This window comes from Manacus candei, unplaced genomic scaffold, assembly GCF_025592945.1.
Source record: "Manacus candei isolate 608988 ecotype Guabito, Panama unplaced genomic scaffold, ASM2559294v1 h1tg000046l, whole genome shotgun sequence".
NCBI classification, from domain to species: Eukaryota; Metazoa; Chordata; class Aves; order Passeriformes; family Pipridae; genus Manacus; species Manacus candei.
This window is the reverse complement of record NW_026138094.1, coordinates 1139456-1163783: the sequence shown is the minus strand read 5'-3', so window position 1 is coordinate 1163783 and position 24328 is coordinate 1139456. Positions and strand designations below refer to the sequence as shown.

Below are 24328 nucleotides of genomic sequence, written 5' to 3'. Positions count from 1 at the left end.
CCAAACTAAACCTACCTTCTGTTTAAAAATGTTGCCCTTTGTCCTATCCCTGCTGGCCTTGATAAAAAGCCTCTCTCCATGTTTTTTATAAAAGAAAACTTCTCAGGTGTGAGAAGAACTCTTGCCTATGAAGGCAAGGTCAAGTTATGCTTATGAGAACCTCGCTCCTTGGGCAGCAGAACCAGTGACGCTGGATTCCTACGGACTTGCGTCCCATGTCCCCTACACAGCCCTGCCCCGGTACCTACCCCAGCTCACTCCTTCTGTTTGGATGTCCCAGGAACATCTCATTTCTTACCCATTCCCCAGGACACAGAGAGCACAGCACCCTCCCACAGTCCTACCAGTTCTACTGGTTTGGTGCTGCTGGGCCACTCACAGACTGAGACCTAGCAGAGCGATGGGAGCTGAGCTCTCCTTAGCCAAAATACCAGCATTGGAGGGCCCTGTCTTGGTCAAATTTAGTCAAAATTTGCCAATGGGTTTAAATTACTAACAGTTGGAATATAATAGATCTATGGGCAACATCACATTAATTTACCTGAGAAGGAAAGGAAGCCAAGCTGGAAGGGGTCTGTGTTAAATGTGAACAATGTGAAAACTGAATGTCCTAAGGGTGAGGGGAACTTCCCTAAGTCAGTAGGGCTAGTCAGTGATCATTTGAGTTTAGCTTTTTGGTTTTCAGCCTGTGGTCTGCAGATTCCCAAGTATATGGGTATCTGCAGATATCCAGATCTTGGATACTTGTACCTTGGGATCACTCAGATACTCCACAGCAGAGTAGGGACTGTATATCCACATTAACAGCTCTGTGGATAGAAGTGTTGCAGGGAAGAGAAGATGGTAAGGGATGAGGAACACACTCCTTTCCAGGTAAACTGAAGTGTGCCAGAGCAGAATCTTAAATGGAAATTTGAGGTCACAACAGCAGAAGTTTGAACAGCACCTGCCTGGTATTAGGTTTGTGCAGTTGGGTCTCCCAGGGTGGAGTAGTCAAGTTCTATTGGTTTTGAGTGTTCCTTCATCAGTGGAAAGCCAATTTATGGTATTGGTTTTGATTAAATCAAGTGGCAACAGCTGGCAAAGCCAAAGCTTTAGCTCATGTGACCTTTTGGTTGTAAAGAAGCAAATGAAAGGTGTAAATCCATTCCCTTGTGACTGCTGGGGAAATCAAGACTGTCAGAGCAGTGTCAGCTGCCTTTTGTCATGCTCCAGGGCTGCAGCTCAGCTCTGTGCTTGGGCATTCTTCATTGGCATCATCTGCTGACCTTGTACCCTCAGCAAGCCTGGAGCTCAGCAAGACACTGGTACCAGTGGGAAAACAGATGCTGAGGGTGATGTGGGAGGACCCCAAAAGCAATTGGAAATGGAGGAGTTGATGTTCTCCCAAAGGACCAGGCAGCACTGCTCCTTTTGCTGTGGGGAGATGTTTTAGGACCTTTTCAGTGTTCTCAGGGAGGTTACATGAGCTGCCAGCTTGGAGTGTGCACGTTGAAGGAAACAGATTTATCATTCTCAGGTGTACCCCAGCACCTTCCCTGGGCCTGGGAGACGTGTTTCCCGAAGGAGCTGGCATGCACTTAACGTGACTGGAATGAAAACCCTTCACTGCAGCCACAAGGCTTTGGGGGAAATTGTCTTGGATTTATCTTTTCTTGACACTAAATGATTGCAGTCACTGTGTCACCCTCCAGTTTGAGACACACATCAGAGAAGGGAAGTTGGACTGTCAAACTCCAGCGGTTCACATCCAGGAATTACATTTTGTTTTGGTTCTGACCAGCCAAACCTGCTTAAGCTTCTGGAATTCCAGCCATGGGCATGAGAATAAAGGGTAACCACCCCTTGTTCCCCTCATCTTTCTCCCTTCACTTACATGTGATGATCCCTATGTCTGTAGGAGCATCCGGTCCTTTCCCTTTGTGTCCAGTGGTCAATTTTTAATGAGAGACATTGTGGAAAGATATTTTTTAATACACATTTGTGTTTGGCTGGCCTTACTGAGCTTGACAGGTTGCATCATCTCAGGACTGCGATGGATCCTTTAATCTGAAGACGTTAAAAGATAAGAGGAGTTTCTCTAGGAAAAACAAGGACAGCGTCGTTGTTTTAAGGACTGTGATTGCAGAAGAATTAAAGTATAGTTTTATACCAAGAAGGCTCTCCTGGCCGAGGGAGATAGAGACTGGATGATAATGAGTCTTCAAGGAGAGCCTGTCTGGAAATCGTTCAGACTGGAGCTACTTCCTCCATCCTCCACGTGCAGCCAAACAGATTGAGGGAGTGATGCTCCTGAATGAAGCCAAGCTTGGCATTTAAAACCATGGTCACTACGTCAGTCCCTGTAGCCCATAAATCTGGGGACAATGGGTTTTTATTCAGACTTCAGTTTTTCACTCTTGGCCGAGTCCAGCCTGTGCGATGCTCCCTGACAGCTCAGCAGATCCATTGTGCCAGGCACTGGGCAAACATTCTGGATGTGGTCTGGACCAAGTCGTGGCAAAAAGGTTTCTCATTGGTGACCATCTAAAATTGCCTTTAAACAAGGTAAATTTTGTATCTCTGCTGATCTTGAATATCTCTGATATTCAAACAGGTCATGAGTGGAAGAAGGGCTTGAATTTATCAGGAGGATCTAGAGATGAGATTGCCATTGAGATCAGCTCCTTAAGAGTTACCTTTTTGGGAGAAGAGGATTTGTTACACTTCCTTCCTTGGCAAGAGGAAGGCAAATGAAAGCATGGGTTTGTTTGGCATCTGGTAAATGTCACAATATCCTCTCATTTCTTCACCGCAGCGCAGGGGTCCTGCTGTGTGCCAAGGGATTCTCTCCCCTCCTGTGGGTTTCTCCAACATCTGAAATGGAGATTTGTGGCCCAAAGATGGACTGGGCCGGCCCTGGCCATGAAAATCCCTCTTTAATTCACAAGAGTCTTCCATCCACCCCCAGTGCTCCTGTGCTTGCTGTTTATTCAGTGTAAAAGCAATGCCAAGTTAGTCCCAGCTCCTCAAGTGGTTTCTCTGACTATAGAATAGTTAGAGCCTGTGGTTCAAACCCAGAGGAGTTGGGCACTGCATCTCTGCATCCAGCACATTTCTGGAGCAGGAACTCCCCTTCTCCCCTCCTTCAGCTGTGCAGTGGGTGTAAGTTGTGCCGAGGTCGTGCCACACCACCACTGCTCGTGTCTTCCCAGGCAGTGAGCCTGGGAGGATGATGTGGCCCAGATACTCTGCATCACAGCAGCCACAAGCAGGGTGAGCGTCTTGTCAGGGGGAATAAAGCATGGAAGCTGCTCCAGGAAACATCTTTCTGACTCACGGTGTCTTCCACCCTTCATGGCTCTCCCGCATGAAGCATCCAGGCAGGTGGAAATAAAGAAGAAGGAATATGAAAGACCCCACAACATCTGTGTGTGTGTGGTGAAAGCAGAAAAGGCAGGTGGAAGGAAAAAAGGCAGGTAAATAAGTACCTCTGAGTGCTGCTGCTGGTTCATCTAACACCTCAGCTGACCAGGCTGTTGTCCTGCCTGATGCAACTTGCTGTGAGTTTTTAAAGAACAAAAAAAGGAGGCTCTTTCCAGGTTGTCTAATTGCTGTTGGGATTTCAACAACTGAGCTGCTCTGGTAGCAGGAACAAATCAAATGAGCCTGTCAGGCTCTGCTTGAGAGCTTGTTACATGTGGAGAGGCGAGGAAGTGCTTTGTTCCACTTTCAAGGGTTGCATCTTCATTTGAATTGCCTCCCGACGTATCTTTTTGTTTCCCAACCTGCTGCTGTGTCCTGTAGATGATTCAAAGCGTGAAGAATGGCTGAAGAGCATCTGCTCTGCTCTGCATCAGCCTGTAATTGATTGGAAATAATGGCTGTTAGCCGTGAAACCCATTTTCCCAGCACATTGAAATCAATCACTGCGTGGAGGGGAGGGGAGCGGCAGCACGTGCCAGTTCCTTCTTTGAAGAGCCTTTGAGCAAGTCCTGTTTTTTAATCCTGATTCACCTGCAGCCAGTTTTTTCCTGTCTGCTGCCCTCCTTGTAGAGCTGCTTATTTTACAAGGAGTGCTGCCCCCTCCTGCCTGTTCTTTCCAAGAGGTGGAAATGCAGCAGGTTTTCCTTAAAAATCAGGTACCTGATAAGGGCTTGGGAGCTGGATGGAGGGATCACACACACATGGAGCTTTAAGCCAGGTGTGGATCCAAGGTCTGTGAAGAGAAAGAATGATCTGGATTTGCCCCGTGGATTGGTGTGTGGATTCAGCAAGAAATGGAGGAGCAGGTGGGGTTTGTCAGCCCAGCAGTGCTCACAGTCATGGCGAGCGGGGTGGTTGGAAGGGCTGATGGGGTGTTGGTTCTCTGCTTTTCAGCCTGGGGAGAGCTGGCTCAGTGATCCAGAGCTCCAACCTGTGGAGCTTTCCTGCTGGGATCCACTCAGAGGGGATGACCAGCTGGTGGCTCTTGCCTTAGATGTTCCCCAAACCTGAGGGTGCCATCCTGACATCCATCACAGCAGTGCGGCACTGACCTCTGGGGACTGACACTCGTTAGTGCAAAACTGGGAGTCTGTGGGAGCTTCGTGGTGGTGTCATAGTATTGCAAGCCCACGTGGATGTGGGTCAATCCCAGTGGCCTCTCCAAACAAGTGCCTTGCTTACCAAAGCCACCGTGTCCAACGGCAGGTGGGGCAGCTGCGACCAGAACAGCCCGAAATGGAGATTCATGTGTTCTCATTTAAAAACTAAAAAGGCAGTTAGAGTTCATAAATTAAAATGAATTGAGAGTTATTTCCAGTTGGAATCATCTCTTAAGTTAGGGACTCAAAGGAGAACTGCTTGGCAACCTGTTCAGACATCACCTGCAATATATTTGGGTTCAGAAGCAATTTTAATGGTGAACTTCTGAACAAGGTGTGTTGTTGGAGGCCCTCCATCACCTTGGAAGTGGGGTTCCTGCCCTTTCACCTTCCCTTTCAGTCATGCTGCCAGAACAATGTTCATCAAAAGCTGACAAATATTCCAGCTATTCCTAGTTGACAGCAGTGAGATTAATTATTATTTTAGTCAGCTTTGAGGATCATAAATCTTCTGCCTGCCCAGAAATCCCCCTCCATGAAGAATCTGGCGTGTCTAAGACAACATATGGGTTGAGGGAGGAAGGTGGTAAGACACAGAGCAACAAGGGAAGGCGGTGGGCAAGGGAAGAGCTCTTGGTAACTGGTTTAGTATGTTTAAAATCAATACAAAAAGGCTGCTGCAGTTCCCCGTGGCTTCCTGCCAAGAGCTGCATCCCGGCGGTAACGCCTCATAAACAGCTTTTGCCATTTCCGTGGGAATAAAGTCAGGGAGCACAGCACAATAGCCAGGGAGAGGAGGGGATGAGAAATTCCTCTTCCATCTCTCCCGGTGGCTGGTCTGCTCCCAAATAACCGTTTCCTTGTCGTTCTGCAGATCTCTCGGATGGAGTACGTGCATTCCAAGAACCTCATCTACCGAGATGTGAAGCCAGAAAACTTCCTCATTGGCCGGCAAGGCAATAAGAAGGAGCACGTCATCCACATCATAGACTTTGGACTGGCGAAGGAGTACATTGACCCAGAAACCAAAAAACACATACCCTACAGGGAGCACAAGAGCTTAACTGGAACGGCGAGATACATGTCCATCAACACCCACCTTGGCAAAGGTCTGTCTGCTCAGGGGGAGCTCCAAGAGTCACAGAATCACTTAAGCTGGAAAAGCTCTCTAAGGTCATTGTATCCAACCACTCCCTCGGCAGTGCCGAGTTCACCACTAACCCCTGTCCCCAGGTGCCACATCCACAAGGTTTCTGAACACTTTCAGGGATGGGGACACCACCACTGCCCTGGGCAGCCTGTTCAATACTTGACAACCCCTTTCAGTGAAGAAATTTTCCCTAATATCCAGCCTAAACCTCCCTTGGCAAAACTTGAGGCTATTTCCTCTTGTCCTGTCCCTTGTTCCCTGGGAGCAGAGCCCGACCCCCACCTGGCTCCACCCTCCTGTCAGGGAGTTGGAGAGAGCAAGAAGGTCCCCCATGAGCCTCCTTTTCTCCAGGCTCCCTCAGCAGCTCTTGGTGCTCCAGCCCCTTCCCCAGCTCCATTCCCTCTTCTGGACACGCTCCAACTTGCCATGTGAGTCCAGTAGGGCTCTGATGGTGTCTTGGCTTACAGCTCTCTTGTGCTCTTCAAGCTATTTGTGAACCTCCTGATGCTGCCATGCTGTTTACAGTTGTGAGGCTTTTTTCCTCCTCTTTTGAGGAATTGAGGCAGCTGAAATGTTGGAAGCCTCTTAATTATAGTTGTTATTGAGAACTAAATAACTGGGAGCAGCCCTGCACTGATAAAAGACAAGCAGGCAGGCGGTGATTGCCACACTAAATGATGGACAAGTAGATTTTTATAGCACAGCACTGTGCTATAAACACCTTCCAGATGTTAGAGTTGGATGTTCCCTGACCTAGTAATTGGTTGGAGAAAATGAATAGTTTAACTAATTTTAAACCTGGCTTTCATCTCCTCTCCTCGCTGCTTTCTCTTATACCATAAGATTACATTTCTGTGGCTGAAAGGCAAAAATTCACCTTATGAAATGTTTATATTCACTTAAACCCCTAAAAAAAAAAAAGGAAGATAATGGAATGTTCTTTGAATGGCCTCCCAGTGTTCTGGCTTCCACCTCACTTGGAGAGCTTGCTCTCTCTGGGGAGTAAGGAGGGATGAGCCCAACTTCTAATGCTGGAAAGTGAAGAGTCAGGAAGGGGTGGGGGAATGGGAAGCACAGAGGGAGTGGGCTCGGAAGCTGCTGGTGCAGGTGATGTGGAAGAAGGATGTGTTTGTGTTTGAAGTGCACCACATGCCTTCCTTAGGACCCATTTCCCTGCATGTTTTCAGCTCCCGCTGGGGCTTGTGCAGGGAAAGGGTCAGAGTCAGTTCTGGGGTTGTATTTGAGGAGGGCAGGGCTGGCTGCCAGCCAGGGAAGGCTGTCTCTGCCCGGAGGGGTTTTGAGGGGCTGATGCTTCACTGGTAAGACCAGCCCAGGCAGAATCAGTCCCTTCACACTTAAAACTAAGGCGTCTGATTGCAGTTTTTCTGAGAGACAGGTGCAGTCAACCATCTTCCTGAGAAGTTCATCATTGCACTGAATTACCCAGGACATCCTCTTTTTTTCTCCTTTTTATCAGGATAACCTGCAGGAACTGTCATATCAGCTCCCTTCTCATGAGTGTTTCTCACTCCCAGCATCTGCTGAGGGTTAAGTTACTGCTGCCTGTGAAGGAGTCACGCTGTGCAAAACACTGCCTTCCTCTTGTGCAGATGATGCAGCAGCAGGCCCAGCTCACTTCTGTCATGGCCTGTGGGCTTGATCTGCTCTGGGATGTGGCTTTGGAGCACATCATTTGGTGCAGATAGAGATTTGGAGGCGAGAATGTTGCACCAAATCAGTCTGTGAGCTCAGCAAACCCAAGGACCCAGCCCAGCCCCAGTCCTGTGCTGTTGACTCCACATTTGTTGTTCTCTTCTATCCTCCCTTGAGTTTTTGGATACATTTTGGCAGCTTATTTTAAGGATGCTTTTTCCTTTGGCTCGAGGCCCCTTTTCCCCCCCTTCATTTATAATCAGAACATCTGCATGGCAACAGCAGCAAGTGTTTCACAGCTCTGGAAGGAGCTATTTTAGACCTGCTCTGATGCAATGAGATGCAGGAGTGATTGCAAAAGGGTTGGCACTGTGCAAGGGTAGTTCCCTGCAGCTGGTTGTGAGTATCCCCTGTTCCCATGGAGTCCAGAGGAAATGATCCAGCCCCACATGGCAGGTGCACCATCGACACTGGCAGGCTGGAGAAGGATTGAGGAACTGCTTTATTCCTCTGCAATTAAGACTTATCCCAGACAGTCTGGGCTGTTTGTCGTACAGCTCGTGTGTTATCTCATGCCTTCCAGCTGATTTTGCATATTTTCTGGTTTTTTGAAACAGCTTCTAGGTGGTTTTGCACGAGATCTGAGCTGCAGACAGCGAGGGAACGTCCCTGTGATACCTTTATCTCAGATACAGGTGTGGCTGCTGAGGACATCTCAGAGCCATTTCTGCCTCTGCAGCAATGATTTGTCATCTCTTCTCTTTTAGAGCAAAGTCGTCGAGACGACTTGGAAGCCCTGGGCCATATGTTCATGTATTTCCTCCGAGGCAGCCTGCCCTGGCAGGGATTGAAGGTAGGTTGGAGCTTTAGGTTTTGCCCTTGAAAACTTCTGCTGGTCTCTGCCCAAAGGATAATCCACTGGGGAAACATCGGCAAAACCCAGCCAGAAACACTGTCCTCTCCTTTACGTCCTTGAAGTCTAAGGACGAGGCATTAGCTTTAGCTACAGGAAAGATTTTAAGGTAGAAATATGTCACCTGGCACTTCGATTTGCCAAACTGGTACAGTTTTGGAGAGAGGACTGAGCAGAGGTTCAGGGATAGCAATGAGAGCTGTGGTTGGAAGCTGCCCCGAGCTGGAGCGCAACGGGGACACAGTGGTTGTTTATGAAATTCCAGTTAGGGCACACAATCCTCCAGCTGCATCTGGGATCTGTGTTTATAATGGGAGCAGTTTGATGAGTTTAGATGAACAGATGGACTTCAGCTTGAAAAACTGGTTTTCTGGCAGAAGGATTGAGCTTGGCTTCCCTCCAGAGACGCTGGACACTCAGTGCTGAGGAGTTTATGGGATGCCGTGTACAATGAGGAGGCCTGCAGGCAATTGAGTTACTGAGTGCCGCCAACATCCATCAGCTGAGTTAACCAGGAGCGAGTCATTTCCTGGCTCTGAAGCTCTTGGAAGCTGCATCTTCACTTCTCCATCACCTCCCTGATGGTTAAGCTGCTGTGTTCAGCTTTGGAATTGCAGGGAGCGAAGGCACCAAATCTGATCAGGATAGCAGAAGGTTTGTTAGTGAAGACAAGAACTCCTGTTGAAAAAAGAAGGGGAGGTTTTGGGCTCAGGAGCTGCTCAGCAGGACACTGCAATGGTCAGTGGAAGCAGCTTGGGTGATAGACCTTGTTAAGCTCTTCTGTCACCACCTATCCAGAGTTAGTCTGAGCTCAGCCTTATCAGACACATGGCAGAAAAAGCAAAGAAAGGGTTTTTCAAGCATGAAAGGGTCTTGAAAGAAATCAGAATGTTTCTGACTTTACATTCACGCCTCTGTGTGTTATTCTGGTACATATTTCTGGCTTAGCTGAACTCATCTCCTTTAAATTAATCCTGTAAATTATTCTAAAATAGTTCCAGGTTTTGACAAGGTTCTACAAAAGTTCCTAAGTTTGGTGCTGAACTTGATAAGAATTAGTTGACTCCTTTTTGAGGTCCAGGGCAAACTCGGGCTCTCCAGCTTGACCTAGCATGGGACAGCTTTGTTGCTTTTCTAGGTTTCCTCAGCTAACACTTTTGGTCTGTACTGTCAGTGCCATGTCTTGAGAGAACACCTGTGATGCTAATTAAGCTGCTGCCAGGTCTAATTGGCATATTTTGAAATGAAGGCAATAAACCCCATTTTTAGGGTGCAACTGGAGCAGAGTTCTGTGCTTCAGAGGGGATTTAGGGGGGAATCCAACTGCAAACTGTTTCATTTCCTTTATGACCAGATGTTTGGTCAGTGCTGTCTCAGTGATAGGCAGTTCGGGGGTGAAAGGAGAGGCAGTGTGGGAGCAGCGTGGGATTTGGGAGAAGTGTGACTGATGTAAGTAGTTATCTGTGTGGTGTCTTTCTGTTACACCCAGAAAGACCCAGATTGCCCTTGCAGTGGATATATTTTGCAGACGTTTGTGGAGGCAGCTCAGCTGCCAATGGCCCTGCGCCTGGGGGAGGTACTGATGTGCCATCCCAGCTCCTGCAGCTTTGTTTGCTTCTCCCATGAAACCTTCTCTGCACGGCCCTGAGGACTGCACTGTGAGAAGGGAGCCTTGTAAGACACTATTAAGCGTCCTGCCTTTCCTTAATGAGGATGTTTTGAACACGGCCTTGGATTTTCTCTGCCCAAAGCCCATAAAATGTTCCTGTCAGTGTAGTCAGGAGGCAGTTCAGTTACAAGTAACATCTCCTGATACCACCCAGAACGGGCATTAAAAACCTTGTTTTTCTTCCCATACAGCATGTCCTTTCTCACATGGTTGAACTCTTTCTCCACAACTGTTTTGTCTTTGTGCGCTGCAGGCTGACACCTTAAAAGAGAGGTATCAGAAGATTGGGGACACAAAGAGAAACACTCCGGTTGAAGTTCTCTGTGAGAACTTTCCAGGTAAAGCCCTCACGGGACTGTGTGAGTGCAGCTGGAGGGGGACAGACCTTGTTAAATAGGATGGTCCTGAGCCCCTCTGACAGAAAGTATTTGGATGATGTGTGTGCATCATGTTGTTCCTCAAGCTGGAAAACAACTGGAGCTGCTGCTATAAATTAGCAGGGCCTGAGGGCTTAAAATGAGCTTAACTCTTCCCATCAAGGAACCTGGACAGTGCTCAAGGGCCTCGTGTAACTCAGCTTCTTGGCTTCCTTCCAAAGGAGGTCCTCATTATTTTCCCATTCCCAAATGACTGTGTTGGATGTACCTAATTAATTCTTTTCCAAATGCAAGGTTTTACAGGTTTTGTAAGTGTAGGTGGCCAGCTTGGAAGATGGAATGGTGTGTCTAATCCTTGAATTCCACCTTCTGACAGCAGTTTTAAGGGGATTGTTAACTAAAGATGTGCTTCTAGCCACGCCCTGCACCTTTTCTCCAGTTAAACAGGATACAAAGTTAAAGCCCTCCCCAGGTACCCTGTGGCCTTCACAGAGTGTGTGTGGGGGGGTGTTGGGTGTTTTCTGAAGTCCTGACACGAAGGAGAGAACCAAGACTACTCCTATTCCTGTAGGAGCTGTTGTGTCACATGGCTCTTTCCCAGCATAAGGACCAGCAGTCCTGGAAAGGTATCATTGTTCACTTCAGTCATGCTAATTCCCCAGACGTGTCATTCCAAAATCCACTTAGTTCCAAGCACAACAGCTTCAGGTTGGATGTTCTCACCAACATCTCCTGCTTTCCTTCCCCATATGAGATGTCAGTGGCTATTTTATAGACTCAGAGAATCCCAGAATCCCAGAATGGTTTGTATTTGAAGGGACCTTAAAGCTCATCTCGTTCCACCCCCTGCCACAGGCAGGGGCACCTTCCACTAGACCAGGTTGCTCCAAGCCCCATCCAGCCTGGCCTTGAACACTTCCAGGGATGGGGCAGCCACAGCTTCTCTGGGCAACAACATTTTAAATGCGTGTGAGCAGCCTGTTGGCAGGTTCAGTGAGTTTATTTCTCATTGTGTTTATTTTATACAAAGATATAGAATAAAACCAAGTGTGGCAGTCAGATGTGAGGTAGAGCAGAGGTGGGACTTCCATCTTTGCTTGAGAAGTGTTTGAATTGTTTTCCATTGTGGGCTGTTACTAAAAACTGCTCCTTGTAGAGGAAAAGCCAGAGGTAGTGCTGGCAGCCCAGACAATTCTTGCACAGCGTGAATTGACCTTGTTTTCTAACAGCTCATTTGGAAGATTCAGGATAAAAGCTGCTGCCTTTCCCTTTTCCCACAGAGGAGATGGCCACGTACCTCCGCTACGTCCGGCGATTAGACTTCTTTGAGAGGCCAGACTACGACTACCTGCGAACCATCTTCACGGAGCTGTTCGAGAAGAAAGGCTACACCTTTGACTATGCCTATGACTGGGTCGGCAGGCCAATTGTGAGTTGTCCCTGTGAAATCCCCCGCCTTGCCTCCCAGGGGCTGCTTCCACACCTCTGCCTCTTTGTCCCTGGTAATCCCAATGAATGCCAGTGAGCTTAGGGTCAAATCTTTTACTTCTCAACACAGTGAAGTGTCCTGACATTGTGTTCAGGGGGTTCTGTCAGTGCCTCAAAGTTCCTCTGAGGGACAAAGGCCCCTTCCCACCTCTCCAGGTTTGCACTGGCAGGATATTCAAGCCCCACTTCCCTGCTTGTGACAGTGAACATGACCAGACTGAATTCCCTCTAGTCTAACACAGGATTGGAGACAACCATGTAAAATCCATCTTAAAGCAGGAGAATCATAGAAGACTCCTGTAATGGTCAAGTTCTCATCATCTCTGATGGATGTTCAGTGAATAACAAAATTCCAGAATGGTTTGGGTTGGAAGGGACCTTAAGGCTCATCTTGTTCTCAACCCCTGCCATTGGCAAGGACACCTTCCACTGTCCTAGATTGCCTTCAACACTTCCAGGGATGGGGCAGCCACAGACAGCTTCCTGGCCAACCTGTGCCAGGGCCTCACCACCCTCACAGGGAAGAATTTCTCCCAAATATCTAATCTAACCCTTCCCTCCTGAGCTCAAAATATCTTGGCAGACACTCCACAGGCTGAACCAGCTCTGTATGGCACATGACAAGGAAATGCTGGAGTAACCAAGCTCCATTTAGCAGTTCCATGACTCCATGTGGACTGTAACCCTGATCTCATTGTGTTGCTTTCTTTGTCAAAAGCCAGTTGTACTTGGCCAAAAACTGTGTCATAAGGAAATGTGGTAGAAGAGTCTAAAGCTCTTTGGTTTGGGTGCTTCTGCTCATGACCTACCCCAAACACCAGCAATGACACCTGTAAATTCATTGTCTTCAGTGCTGAACTAGGTACTGCTGCTGGTGCTTTACTGTCCCAACTATATTTAGCATTCCCAATGTTTACTGTGCCCAAAACAGTTCCTGAGAAATCATTCCCTTTGTGAATCAAGATTTTTCTCCTCATTTTTCTTTAATTACAAAGGCAATTGATAAAGAGCACCTTGTAAGACAAGCGTGCTACTGCTGCCAACCGCGGTGGTTGCTATGGAGATCTCGGTGTTGGGAGCAGGGATTATGACTTTGGTGAGGAGAGAGCAGATGAAGCTTTAATTTTAACACGTCCTGTTTCTGTGCAAGCGTGATTTTTACAAGTGGTGAGACGAGGGGATGAGGAAAACAAGTCTGTATATTTTCAGTTGTAATAACCGCGTGTGAGACGCATTAGGTGTGATCTGACACCGAGACTGACACCTAACAATATCTTCTTAATTTTTATACAAGACATTTGGGGCTGGTGTCCACCGTTAAATCACATGGCCATCAAGTCACAGGGATTTTATAGCCCTGGCTGTAATTCTCCTTGGCTATTACCTTTGAGCAGTGTTTTGATGTTTTCCTGCTTCCTGACATGGCGGGTCTGTGCATGTGAGAGTCTTCATCCTAACCAACACCCTGTTTTCCAGCCTACTCCTGTGGGATCTGTTCACGTAGATTCTGGGACATCTGCAGTAACAAGAGACAGCCACGTCCACCGGGATCGACCATCTCAGCAGGCCCTTCGCAATCAGGTGTGTTGCTCCCTCCCAGAATTCCTCTTGCACTGGAAAAGCAGACATTATAGATGGCTGAGACTGATTCTTGGTCATGACAAGGACAATCCCTGCTTCAGTTCAAGATTGTGATTTGAGGAGAATTTTGTCAAAGCAACAGGTTGTTGAAATACTGTATCGACCAGTGGAATTCCTCATGAGCCAAGTGGATTCCAGTTTGGAATGGGTTGTTTGTCTGTAGTTTGTGTGTAAGCTGGTTAAGTCAGTGATCCAGCCCTGACCTACAACATTTTTTGGGGTGCTTTTACTCACAGCACATGGATGTAGAGTAGCCTGAGAGGTGTGGCAATAGCAGCCTGTCCCAGGTGCCCTCTGCCCACGGAGCACGTGGCTGCAGTAGAGATCTGTGTCCCATATACTCCCATGTATCCTTCTTGGAATGTCCAGTTCAGGGTGTGAGTGTTGCAGAGCACAAAGGACTGGCAGGGCAGGCACCCTTGGGAAGGCTGGGCATCATGGTCCAGATGAACTGCCATGATTTGAATTTGAATTGCCCCATTTTTTCCTTTCTCATTGTACTGCTTTGTTGGTGTTGAGAGTTTGGATTTTCTGTGTTAACAGAACTGCTCAGATGTTCAGTAGAACTCCAGCTGGGGCTCCTGGCTGGAGCTGTTGCTGCTCTTATTCCCAGGGAGTGGATCTGGGCTCGCTCTGCTCCTCCAACCTCTGTCCTGTTCAGCTCCTTGCCTGCTGGCACTGCCCCCACACAGCTCCTCAAACTGGGGTTCAGGGGTGGAACACCACGTGTGAGGTGTCATAACCTGTCTGGGCTCAGCTTTCCTTGGGCCATGAAGGGTCGAGCAACTACGGTAGACTAGGATACATCCCAATCCATCAGCTGCAGTCGGTGTGAACACCCCTTGTTGAAAGCGGGTGGTTTGCAGCACGTGCAGTGCAGTGCTTGTGCAGTGATTAGTGTGGGCTGCTGTGTGAGCCCTGCCACAATAATCTGCTTTAATAAATTCCCTGATTGCTGCATTAACCCCCCAGTTCTGTGTGGAATCTCCAGTTGTCCCCCTCGACCACAGACCTTCATGGTGTGTATGTGTGAGGCATCGTGTTTCCTTGACTGGACAGTGACACCTGGCTTCGTTTTCAGGCATTTGAGTTTACTAATTATAGTATAAGGTCCAAAGAAATCTGTGTTAGTCCCAAAACATGCAGGCAGCTTGTTCTTCTGAGCCACACAGATAGTCCGAATGTGGGATTGCACAGCAGCTTTTGTCATATTTTCACTTAAACATTACTTAGGATGATGAATTATTTAATATAACACAGGGAAAATCAGGTTCTTCTCACCAAAACACAAACAGCTCTCTTCCAAGGGACATTCCTTTTAAGTCTTGAGCAAAAGATTTCTCTAAAGGAAAAATGAGAAAAAAGAAACATATCAAGTGTGAATTGGAGGCGTGGGTTTGGGTCTCCAGATTTAATGGCCTTTTTTTTGTCCTTGGGTATAATAACTGCAGATCTCTTACAATACTTGACTCCCAGTAAAGAGCTGACGTGTGTGATGTCCTTTTTGTAGCCCATTCCTCTGGGAAGTGAGGGTATTTAATCAAAGATGGGCGAGCTCTGCCCCTCTCCGTCTTTAAGTGCCGGTCTTGTCATGTGATTTCGAAGCTGGGAGGAAGGTGATGAGTGTTAATGGGAATTCGATACTCCCAAGCTGTGTTGGGGGGGGTTAGGTTGGGAAGGAAAAGGTCCTTCCCCCAGAGGGTGGTTGGGCACTGAACAGGCTCCCCAGGGCAGTGGGCACAGCACCAAGGCTGCCAGAGCTCAAGGAATGTTTGGACAACGCTCTCAGGACAGGATGGGATTGTTGGATTGTCCTGTGCAGGGCCAGGAGTTGGAGTCGGTGTTCCCCATGGGTCCCTTCCAACTCAGGATATTCTATTCTATTCTGCTCTTTTCTATTCTATTCTAAATTTCACAGGCATCACTTCCTCAGTATCACTCCTTGGGTTGCTTTGGGCTCAGCTCGAGCTGACTTCAAACCCAGTTTGTCACATACTTGGCTGTAGAGCTAAAAAAAAAAAAGAGACAAATCTTGCTCTTGTGGCTACTGAAGCCTTTCCTGGAAAATGCTTGCAGGCCCTTGGGCAGGAGTTTGCCTCACCCAGTGCTGAAGTACCATGGTACTGCTTCATCCCCTGGGCTGGCCAAGCACCCGAGTGGAAGAAGTAGCACTCAGGATCTGCCTTCCACCAGCTTGTAAAACCTTCATTCAAATTCTCCAGTTGTTCCTGTTCTTGTGACTTACAGCCATTAAAAAATATTCCAAGGGAGGTGCTTCTCCTTTGAGTGTGTCACCAAGGACAAAAAGCATGAGCAGTGTCTCAGGCTGACAGGAAGGATGTGTAGTAAGAAGATTTGATAAACCAGGGGATCTTTAAGGTCCCTTCCAACCTAAACCACTCCAGATCATACAACAAGACCACCTATACGGAAATAGCACCTTGATTTGGTGGCTGCTTGGAAGGAGGAGCAGCACCATGGATCACTCTGGGAGGGAGTCAGAGCAAAGGGAACAATAACAGATGTTTTATGAAATGCCAGGGGACTTCTCTTTTAATTTTCCTACTTTTTGGATATGCTTCTGCTCTAGTAGACTGACAATTTACTAGTGGATGTTGAGGTTTCTTCAGAGACTTCTGGAGTCTCTCTGTGTACCAGGCACCTCTCTTTGGTTACTGCTTCACCTTCACTGATAAGAACCTGGTGTTTATTCACTGGAGTTTCTTGTTTCCTGGCCAGATCCGTGGTGTCTCATTCAGCTGAGGCCAACACAGATTTGTTTGTCCCACACTTCCCAGTCTTGTGTTCCTCCCGCTTGGGTCAGTTGGGTTCAGGTGCACTGAGATACTCCTGAGTCTTAGGTGAGCATTGGATGTGTTGTCATCAAAGATGGGTGACCCACAGAAGCTTCTCGTGCAAGTGCAAAGGGATTCTTCTAATTAAACAAATAAAATTCTAATAATTTACTCACCTGATGTTTGCATCTGTTTGGGACAGAGAGGAAACTTGTTAGCAAAAGTTTCTTATCTACTTTTCTGCAGAAACCCAAAAAGCCCCCAACCCTCTCTCCAGTCAAGCAGGTGTGGTGGATGTTTCCTTCTGCACTGCACAGGTGAATCAGTGTGTGGAACAGGTGAAATGAAGTGTTTGGCTTTGTTTTACGTTGCAAATTTGAGTTTAAAATTACGTATTTGAGGGATATTCAGCTCGTTTATCCAACCTTGCTGCCATGCCAAGTGCTCTGGTGTGTGTGACCTGACAGACAGAGTGAAATGTTGGCAGTGTGATTGTTTCTATGCTGAAATACATGGAAATGAAGCTGTGGAAAGAAATAAGTTCTGGACTAGATCTTCTGGACTAGATCTTCCTCTTTGTTCATCAGCCAGAGGAGACAAAATCCACTCCAGCAGTGGATCACTGCAGCCACCACAGATGTAAATAACGAGGTGCACTTGGGAAAGGGAAATTCTAGCCCAGCTAGAAGTGTAAATGCCTTGCTTTTTGCAAAGAAACTAACTCACTAACCAACACCCTTTTATTTCTTCCTCTCTTTCACCTTTTGCCCTCTCTTCTGTTTCTCTCGTGCCTCTGAACTCATGAGCAGGCGTCGTCAGATCGCCGAGGAGAGTGGGAGATCCAGCCGAGCCGGCAGACAAATACCTCGTACCTGACATCTCATTTGGCTGCAGATCGACACGGAGGATCAGTGCAGGTACCTCTTCCTCCTGATGTGTTAAACTCCCTGAATTCTCCTCAAATTACAGCAAGGTTGTGGTTAGGAGAGTGATCTCACTGGTCCTGTCCCATACGTAACGCTCAGGCCGTGGGTTTGTGGGATCCAAGCTGTGATGGCAACTGTTGATGTTACCATTTTGATGAAGCTTCTCCTCCAAGTGCTGTTTTGAACTCAGATTTGTCAAACCGAGGCCAGAAAGCAGCATGTATGTGTGTTTTAGCAGGTCTGGTCTATAAAGCACCCTCTCTCCCATCTTGGAGGTTCTCTTGGGTGGTATGAGCAACTGAAATAGAGTTTGTTGGAGATAATCCCCATTAATGTTGGGAAGAGGGTTTAGCTGTTCCAAAGCAGACCAGCACCAGTGCAAGGGCATGGTGGCCACAAGGTGCATCTCTGGATGGTTGCACTGGAAGGGGTGTGACAGTTGGAGGTGGCACTACCAGTAAGTTTTTTAATTCCTGAAAAATTCCTGTTTATGAACAAGGAATGAACAATGTCTTGAGCTAGACAAGCTCAAGAAGTGGACTCATGGGAATCTCATGCAGTTTAAGAAGACCAAGTGCTGGTGCTGCACCTGTGTTGGGGCAACCCATGGTATCGATCCAGACTGGGGATAAACACACAGGGAGCAGTCCTGGGGAGAAGGACTTGGGAGTGCTGGTGGATGAGAGGCTGGACATGCCCCAGCCCGGAAACCCCTCGTGCCCTGGGCTGATCCCACATCGTGGGCAGCAGGGGAGGGGGGATTCTGCCCATCTGCACTGCTCAGGTGACACGCCCCCTGCAGAACTGCCTCCAGCTCTGGGGTCCAGCAGCACAAGAAGGACATGGAACTGTTGGAACAAGTCCAGAGGAGACCACAGAGATGCTCTGAAGGCTGGAGCCCCTCAGCTCTGGAGCCAGGCTGGGAGAGCTGAGGATGTTCAGCTGGAGAAGAGAAGGCTCCAGGGAGACCTTAGAAATGTTTCCAGTGCCTAAAGGGGCTCCAAGAGAGCTGGAGAGGGACTTTGGACAAGGGTGTGGAGGGACAGGACAAGGGGGAATGGCTTCCCACTGCCAGATGGGATATTGGGAAGAAATCCTTCCCTGTGAGGGTGGTGAGGCCCTTGCACAGGTTGACCAGGGCAGCTGTGGCTGCCCCATCCCTGCAAGTGTCCAAGGCCAGGTTGGATGGGGCTTGGAGCAACCTGGGATAGTGGAAGGTGTCCTTGCCCTTGACAGGGGGTGGGAACAAGATGAGCTTTAAGGTCCCTTCTAACCCAAACCCTTCTGTGACTCTGTGAAGTCCTACCTGGTCAGGTTGTCACCCAGGCTCACTGAGGGACCTTCTTACACTGGTGCCAGAGTGAGCTGGCTGGATGTGCTGGAGAGAAGGTGCAGGAATCACCCAAGCAAACAGGAACACTGATATCACTGCCTCTTTGGCAGAGGTTTGCTGTGAGAGCTCACTTTCTGTCAGACACAACACTCTGAAAATTGGCTCTGGTGAATTGGGAATTAGTACCTGGAGTGGGCCAGAGCTGAGCTGAGGACACGGGTAGTGCAGGATGTCCTTAGGGAAATGCAGATTAGGTTGAAATATTTACTTTTTCCTGATACTTGATTGGGTTGAATGATTTTTTTTGCTTGATTAGTCATGTTCCTTTTTTCATTTAAAGATATTTTACTGAGTAGCAGAGAAACAAAGACAAGGAGGAACTGATAAATATGTAGCTCTGATCTCAGATGTGAGCAGACAGGGACAGGAGTGTTCAAAGCCAGGCTGGATGGGGCCTGGAGCAACTTGGTCTAGTGGAAGGTGTCCCTCTCCATGGCAGGGGATAGAATGAGCTGAGCTTTAAAGGTCCCTTTCAACCCAAACTGCTCTGTGATTGTATGACTCCAGCACTCAGTACCGAGTAGATGTTTTTATTCATATTTCTTAATGTAAGGGGAATGGTTTCCTTGTAGCTACAGCACTAATGCAGCTACCTAAGCAGTTTATGAGCCTCCATGTGCCACTGTAAGCATTAAAATTCTGCTTACATGCAGCTGAGAACAAAAAATGTGCTGTGTGTGGCTGCAGAGACTGGAATTGTTCCTCAGCAGACACCCCAGCTCGTGCTGCACCCTTGGGGGGGGTCGGCACCTTTGAGCCACCGGTTCCTTTAAGGATGAATTTGTCACCTGAAAATGAGGCAGCAGCACATGAAAAGCGAGGAGGAAAATCAAAACCTTTTGGAAAATGGAACTGAACAAGTAGCTTAACAAAGTGTGGGAAGAGCCCTGGGAACAGCACAATTAAGCGCCAGCGTTGCAGAGTCGCGTGGGAGTCTGGAGAACCCGGGTGGGCCCACGGCATGATGAGTCTGGGAGAGGGGTGAAGAGAAGCCAAGGGGTTGTCACTTGAGGAGAGCTCTGAGCATCACATGAGCTGAGTCCTGACCCACCTTGGCAGGACCCACCCTCCTTGGGGCTTAGTGGGCAGGAACAGCAGCTGCTGGTAGGACTGAAGTGTTCAAAATGAGCATGGATGGATGTGCTGAGTAGTGAGGGGACATCTGCTGCAAGGGCTCCCTTCCCTTCATATCTGGTGGTCAGGTCATCCAGAGCCACCAGGAGTTCTGGGTAGCACCTTGACTCCCCCCTCACGGGAGATGCCTCCTTTTGCCTTGTAGAAAGGTGAAGAGGAGGAGCAGGAGGGAGAAGCAGGCATCCTTACAGCTCTGGAGCCAGGAGCAGCTCCAGGTGCCTGTCCTAACATCCAGCTGGAGTGTGGAAGGGCCAGCCAAACCTCCATCCCATGCAGGCTTCCTTGGTGGTTGTTGTGGCAGTGGAGCAGTGATTAATCATCCAGCTGCCACGAGCTGGGAGCTGGATGGTCATCACTGTAATGGAAATGCTGAAGTGAGCCATCATGGCAGCTGTGAGGCAGAAAGAGATGAGAGACCATGTCAATAGCTTTTGGATGAGGACATACTTCCAAAAACCAGCTGTGTAAGGAGTGAGACTGGTGGCTCTGGAGCGGCTTCTGCCTGTGGTGCTGCCAGGCAACAGGATCAGCCACTCACCTGTAAAAGCGTTAGGGTAAAACAATCAACATTATCTATACCATGTGTCTGTGTAGGGCTGGCAGTGCTTACACCAGTGGCTGCACTCCCAGAGTGGCCTCCCAAAGCCAGAACGACATGTGGTGGGCATGGGAGTGGGAATTAGGGAACAGTCCCCTTCCTGCTGCTCTGCTTGGGATGGACCAGGCCAGCAACTGAAAGGCACCCACAGAACCTGAGCCTGCTGACAGCATGCAAAGAGACAGGAGCAGACGGTTATCCTGCAGATTTCCCATTCCCACAGCATTCCTTGTTGGGGAGCTTCGTTAACGGGGTGTTCCTTTGTGTTTAGGTGGTGAGCTCGACTAACGGGGAGCTGAACGTGGATGACCCGACGGGAGCACACTCCAACGCGCCCATCACAGCGCAGGCAGAGGTGGAGGTGGTGGAGGAAGCTAAGTACGTTTGCTTTACAACAGGCTTTCCACTGGTTGGTCATTAATCCTCCTCCTGGGAAGCGAGTGGGGATGTTTTCCTGTGGGAAAGTACTCGATGCTCATGTCCCGTGCCCTTTTCCTTGCATATTGCTGCTTTTGTGCATGGTGCCTTCAGTGCTGCTGCTGCTGCTGCTGCTTCTCTTTGACACTTGTCATGCCTGGAGAACGTAACTCTTACTCAGAGCATGTCCTGCCAGGTAGATGGTGGCACAGATCCCAAAATACTGGGAGCTGATTTCAGGAATCCTGGGGAGCGTCCCCCTTTCCAAAGGGAGAACGTGCTGAGAGTGTAGGAGTAGCTCAAGCACAGCTCAGTGAAGAATCATTGGTCTGAGAGTTGACACTTTATTTCTGGCTGTGAGAAGTGAGTGCCAAGTATCCAGAACGGTGCAAAAGTAACTCCTACAGGGATGGGTAGTTCTCCCTGTAGGTTGTCTTGGTCCAGCTCTATGGAAGCTGAATGAGAGGAACCAGAAGCAGCTTGTGGGGGAGAAGGTGCTCCTTCTGAACTGACCTCTCCTGTAGCTTCTGATCAGGAGTGAGAACGGATGTCCAGAGTTGCTGTGCTACCCATTTTGGCCTCCTGTGCACACGTGCTGCTTCCGGCACCATCGTGTTACCTTTTGCATGATCCTCAACATGGCACCTTCTCTCTGCCTCTGAACTAGACCAGGTCCCTGGCGGGTCACCATGGAATCCTGGCACTCCCCGAGCGAGGGGTCAGTGGGGCCAGAGCTGCCTTTGAACTGGTCAGTGCTGGGACATGGCCCAGCTGCCTGGTTATTATTTGATTGGGTGATACTGGTGCTGCTTGTCCCACATCGTTTGCCCCAACCTCTGTGGGCACTCCTGGGTGAAGAGGAAAACTGGCAGGTGCAAGGAAGGGTATGTGGAAGGGAAAGGTCCCTGGGTATGTGTCATCTGTGCTGGTTGTCCTGAAGGTCTTCTGTTCTTCTCCCTCGGGAAGCACCTGTGCCGGATCTTGTTCGCTGGTAGCTGGCCTGGCCTTGATCCCAGCAGTAGCAGGCACACCTTCTCTGAGCCCAAGAATCAAGCCTTGGATTTGGTGCAGGCTCCTCATCAGGCTCAGCAGGGTGGGGGAGATCTTGAGGTGCAGGTTGCAGAGTGGGCAGCATTCCTCTTAGTGTGGCTGGCAGGGACCACCAGTTTGGCGTCACGGGCTCTGAAGGGAGTCCCCCCCAGGCATGTGGCTCCTAGGATGCAGCACATTGTCACTCTTAACAGTTCTGATACAACAACCCAGTGCAAGGAAGGACCAGGAACACCTCCAGCCCATGTTCCTGCAGTGAGGTCATTGTCCACACCCCCCTCCATTTACAGGGGAGACATCAAGGCAGGTGGGAAGGAGCATGGGAGAGCTGTGCTGCCCAGGCCCTGCCCCTCAGGGACATGGAGCTAGTCTGTCTCTCTCCAGCCCTTGTTTGTGTGCTCCCAAATTGGTTTTGGCGGTGCTGGGAAGCAGAGCATAAGCTGCTTTGCTATGACAGCTTTGGGGTCTATTGTAATTCCCAAGCATAGTCCTCTTCATTCCGCTTGCCACGGGGAGCACTGGCTTCATCTTTCCTCACCTCTGTGATCAGAAATCCCCTCAGGCACACGAGAAGGGCAAAGGACTTTGGGATTGTGCTCTGCAGCAAAGTGTGCCAGAGAAAGCTGGCAGGAGCTGGAGCTGGGCATCGTGTTTTGAGACAATGTGCAAGAGCAGAAGGGGCTTTCCCTGGCATTCCAGAGGGCAGAGCTGTGCCAGTGCTTCTGCCTGTGGTGTGCTGGAGAAAAGCTCCTGATCCCAGACATGGATTCTGCTGGAGGGCTGATTCCAAGTGTAGATCCATCATCAGGCCCTGCTGTTGATGGAGCTGCAGGGCACAAGAGCAGATGGTGGCCTGGAGTCGCTTTCTGATCCCAGCCCCAGATAAGAACCTGATGGGGCTGGTACCTCCATGGCAAACAGGGGGAAGGTGGAAAACCCCTGGAGAAGGTGGCGGCTGTCAGCGGCACCACAGCGAGGGCAGAGGTGGTGTGAGGGCTGGGGTGGGCGGCGGGCAGGCCTGGTGTGTGTCTGCCTCTGCACTGCATGTTTGCATGGCTGTGGTGACTCGCTTCCATCCCACCTCTGTGAACTAATCGCTCTTTCTTCCTTTCTGTGTTTTTTCTCTACACTCTCTGTAGCTGCCTGAAAATGCTCAACTTGTGGTGAGTCCCTCTCTCCAGTCCACATGCAAGGGGGAGCGGACCAGACTAGACTGGGGTTGGCAAAACCAAACCCACCAAACCCTAAAAAAGCACAAAGTCAAAGCCAACCCAGAGCTGTTTTGATTTTAGGGCCACGTGCAATACTGGGGAGGGTGTGGGCTGTGTCCGAGCGGCCACACTAGGCCGAGCAATTCGGCTGATCTCTGAACACATGGATGTAAAATCAGACTTTAATCTTTTCCTATTTGGCTTTCCATCTCCCCCAAACGTTTATGTCCCTGAGCAGATGATGCCTGATGGAGTTGGGCAGAGTTGGGACCAGGCTTGCTGGGCCTCTTGCAGGAATTCCTCACGCAGACGATTATGGAGGGAAAACCCTGTGCTGGGTATCCTGGGGAGGCAGTCACTTCCTTGGAGAGTCTCCTCTGGAGAAGCACAGGCCAGAGAGGATGGAAAGACAAGACTATGGAGTCCTCATTAGTGACAGAGCCCCTACTTGGAGAGAGTGGGTGGGAGGCAGCTCCTTTTCAGCCAGCTGAGCTACAGGTGAATGGATGTCTCCAGGAAAGAAGGGATGGAAGGGTTGGGATTAGCACTGGTCCAAGCCCAGCTCAGGGCTTTATCAGGGTTTCAAAGCTGCAGCTGTAGCATCCCAGTCTCAGGTTGTCCCATGGAGATGTTCCCTCCCTCCTGCCCCTTGGGGAAGCCACATACCCAGTATGTGGGGGGGACCAAGTGGAGATTCACATGAGGAATTTGTATCTCAGGGAAGGCTGATGGGTGGGAATGGCTCCAGAGTGAAGGGACCAGGCCCGTGTGCTGTGAGGAATGTCCTTGTTGGATGGGAGACTGACTGCCTCTGCCCTGCTCTCCATAGGCATCACCTCCAATACCTCTGGCATCTCTGGCTTCTCTGTATGTCGTAGTCTGGGGCTGTTCTCTTGGGCATCGTCTGCATGCAGAGAGATCACGTTCTGTAATTGTCAGCCTGCCTTATTCTTTTATTTTGGTGTTTTGCCTCTGCCTGTCTGACCTGCCAGGATTTCCTTTCCTGAACCCTTCCCTGGACCTCTGAGTAAGAGCCTAAAAAGACAGTCACAAGGAAAAGCCAGAAGTCAGTCAGCTCCCTTTGTTGGGTACCCAAGGAGTCAAGTGCTGCTCAGCCTCTTCTTCCCTTACCCGCTGCATGCAAAACCATCACTCGTGCATCCTCCATCCTCTCTCCCCATGACCTTCCCCCTTACCCACCATTGCCCATGTCATGAAGGAAGGTGGCTGCTGTGGGAGAAAAATACTGCGACAGGTTAAAGCAGGAGGAGGGGGCAGATGGCCTGGGACAACAAAACACAAGAGCTGTCCTGGAGTGGGGGTTTCAGCCTGGGCCAGGGGGGCTGCA

The 24328-nt window shown here is 49.2% G+C and overlaps 1 protein-coding gene across 5 annotated transcripts in view; it reads left to right on the top strand.

Annotated features, from left to right (window-relative positions):
• CSNK1G1 (casein kinase 1 gamma 1) overlaps positions 1 to 24328 on the top strand; it is a 102078-nt gene that overhangs the window by 72912 nt on the left and 4838 nt on the right. For 4 of the 5 annotated variants that reach the window (XM_051796474.1, XM_051796476.1, XM_051796478.1 and 1 more), the window contains 8 exons: positions 5440 to 5674; positions 8136 to 8221; positions 10204 to 10288; positions 11608 to 11756; positions 13292 to 13396; positions 17061 to 17168; positions 20574 to 20680; positions 22909 to 22932. In XM_051796474.1, coding sequence (XP_051652434.1) covers positions 5440 to 5674; positions 8136 to 8221; positions 10204 to 10288; positions 11608 to 11756; positions 13292 to 13396; positions 17061 to 17168; positions 20574 to 20680; positions 22909 to 22932 — 899 coding nt within the window. The remainder of the gene's footprint in view (positions 1 to 5439; positions 5675 to 8135; positions 8222 to 10203; positions 10289 to 11607; positions 11757 to 13291; positions 13397 to 17060; positions 17169 to 20573; positions 20681 to 22908; positions 22933 to 24328) is intronic. The other variant, XM_051796475.1, reaches the window with a different exon arrangement.